We start from the raw sequence: 1,434 nt of genomic DNA, 5'->3' as shown, positions 1-1,434 counted from the left end.
TCCTGTGCACCTGCAGAGATTCCCCTGAAATGTCACCTCCAGATCTTTCATCGAGGGTTTGGGCTTCGATCTCAGCAGGGCGTACATCGACATAACGATCCCCGGGGTGCAGAAGCCACATTGTGAACCGTGAGCCTTTGCCAGCCGCTCCTGAATGGGATGCAAAGTAGTTCTGGTGCTACCTATGCCTTCGACGGTTGTTATCGATGTCCCATGGACACTGCAGATCGGCGCTAGACAAGCATTGATTGCTAGGTGGATAATTTTTCGTCTCTGACGATCAAATTTCGATAGCATTACCGTGCATGCACCGCAACCACCCTCTGCGCATCCCAGTTTGGTTCCCGTTAAATGCAATTTGTTTCGAAGATAATACAGCAAAGTCCACTCTGGATTGACTTCGTTATCAACTATCTAAAAGTCAGATGACTTCATCACATTTCCATAAATACTCTCAGCTAGTGATTACAGATATTATAATTACCCGTTTCCCGTTGACGTAAAACACCAAAGTATCTGATAATTTCTCTTCATAATTTACCTCTTTCCCTTGCCCACCATTTTCTACTGTTCCCATGGTTTGCTCTACGACTATCTTCGCGTAAATTCAACAAAACCGTCTACTTACTTCAATTGGTAACGCCGCACTGACATAAGGAATGACAAGCAAGTCATGAATAAAAACAGCAACAGATGCCCTTGAAAATCATCTGTTCTGCGAGCACTCGAAGTTATCAGTATTTTATCCTTATACGTGTAGCCATTTGAAGGTGGCGCCAATGCCTTACATTCTTTCCAAGAATCTATCTGCGCATTAGATCTCACGTAGATAATGTATTTTTTTTATCGAGTGAAATTCCAATACTTGACAGAAAATAATTCCAATACAATAAGATGTCTAAAAATTTCTACCGAATGCACTGAAGATTCATAGACCTAGTTTACTTAAAAAAAAATATTACCTGGTAATTATAAAATTTTATGTATATTTTGTATACCATTTTTTTTTAATGCTCTGACGATGAAAAATTTTATTTTATTCAATTTTTTTTTTAATTCTGTAGATTGGCGATTTGTGTCAGGATGTTTACGGCACTTTGTTCCAGGCTTTGTTGACATCGACATCAGGAAACTGAGACGGAAAAAAAATATTAGATTGCGGGAAGACCGTAAACATAATTGAAATGAAAAAGATCGATGAATTACTTTTGTAACAAATTCATCGATGCAAGCCGTGCGAATTCTGGCGGAAGTTGCTGGTGAATCGAATCTGAATCTGCCGGAAACCTTGGCGTCCCGCCTTGCGTCCAGAATGGCATTTTTTATGGCAAAGAATACGGAGGCTGAGAGGAAGAGCGGGGGTTCCCCGACAGCCTTCGATGAGTAGATAGCTCTGGGATTGGATGAATCCCTTAGCAGCGCTACATTGAATTC

The 1,434-nt window shown here is 40.8% G+C and overlaps 1 protein-coding gene across 1 annotated transcript in view; it reads right to left on the bottom strand.

The window, feature by feature from the left end:
* LOC105271268 (xanthine dehydrogenase/oxidase) overlaps positions 1-705 on the bottom strand; it is a gene marked incomplete in the record, with an annotated part of 4,938 nt that extends 4,233 nt beyond the window's left edge. Inside the window, 2 exon segments of the mRNA XM_011312708.1 lie at positions 1-414; positions 485-705. Of these exon segments, the coding sequence (XP_011311010.1) occupies positions 1-414; positions 485-577 (507 nt within the window).
* Between the last annotated feature and the right edge of the window lie 729 nt (positions 706-1,434).

This window comes from Fopius arisanus, unplaced genomic scaffold (assembly GCF_000806365.1).
Source record: "Fopius arisanus strain USDA-PBARC FA_bdor unplaced genomic scaffold, ASM80636v1 scaffold00106, whole genome shotgun sequence".
Taxonomy (NCBI): domain Eukaryota; kingdom Metazoa; phylum Arthropoda; class Insecta; order Hymenoptera; family Braconidae; genus Fopius; species Fopius arisanus.
The sequence above is the reverse complement of the archived record's forward strand: the minus strand, read 5'-3'. Positions and strand labels throughout refer to the sequence as shown.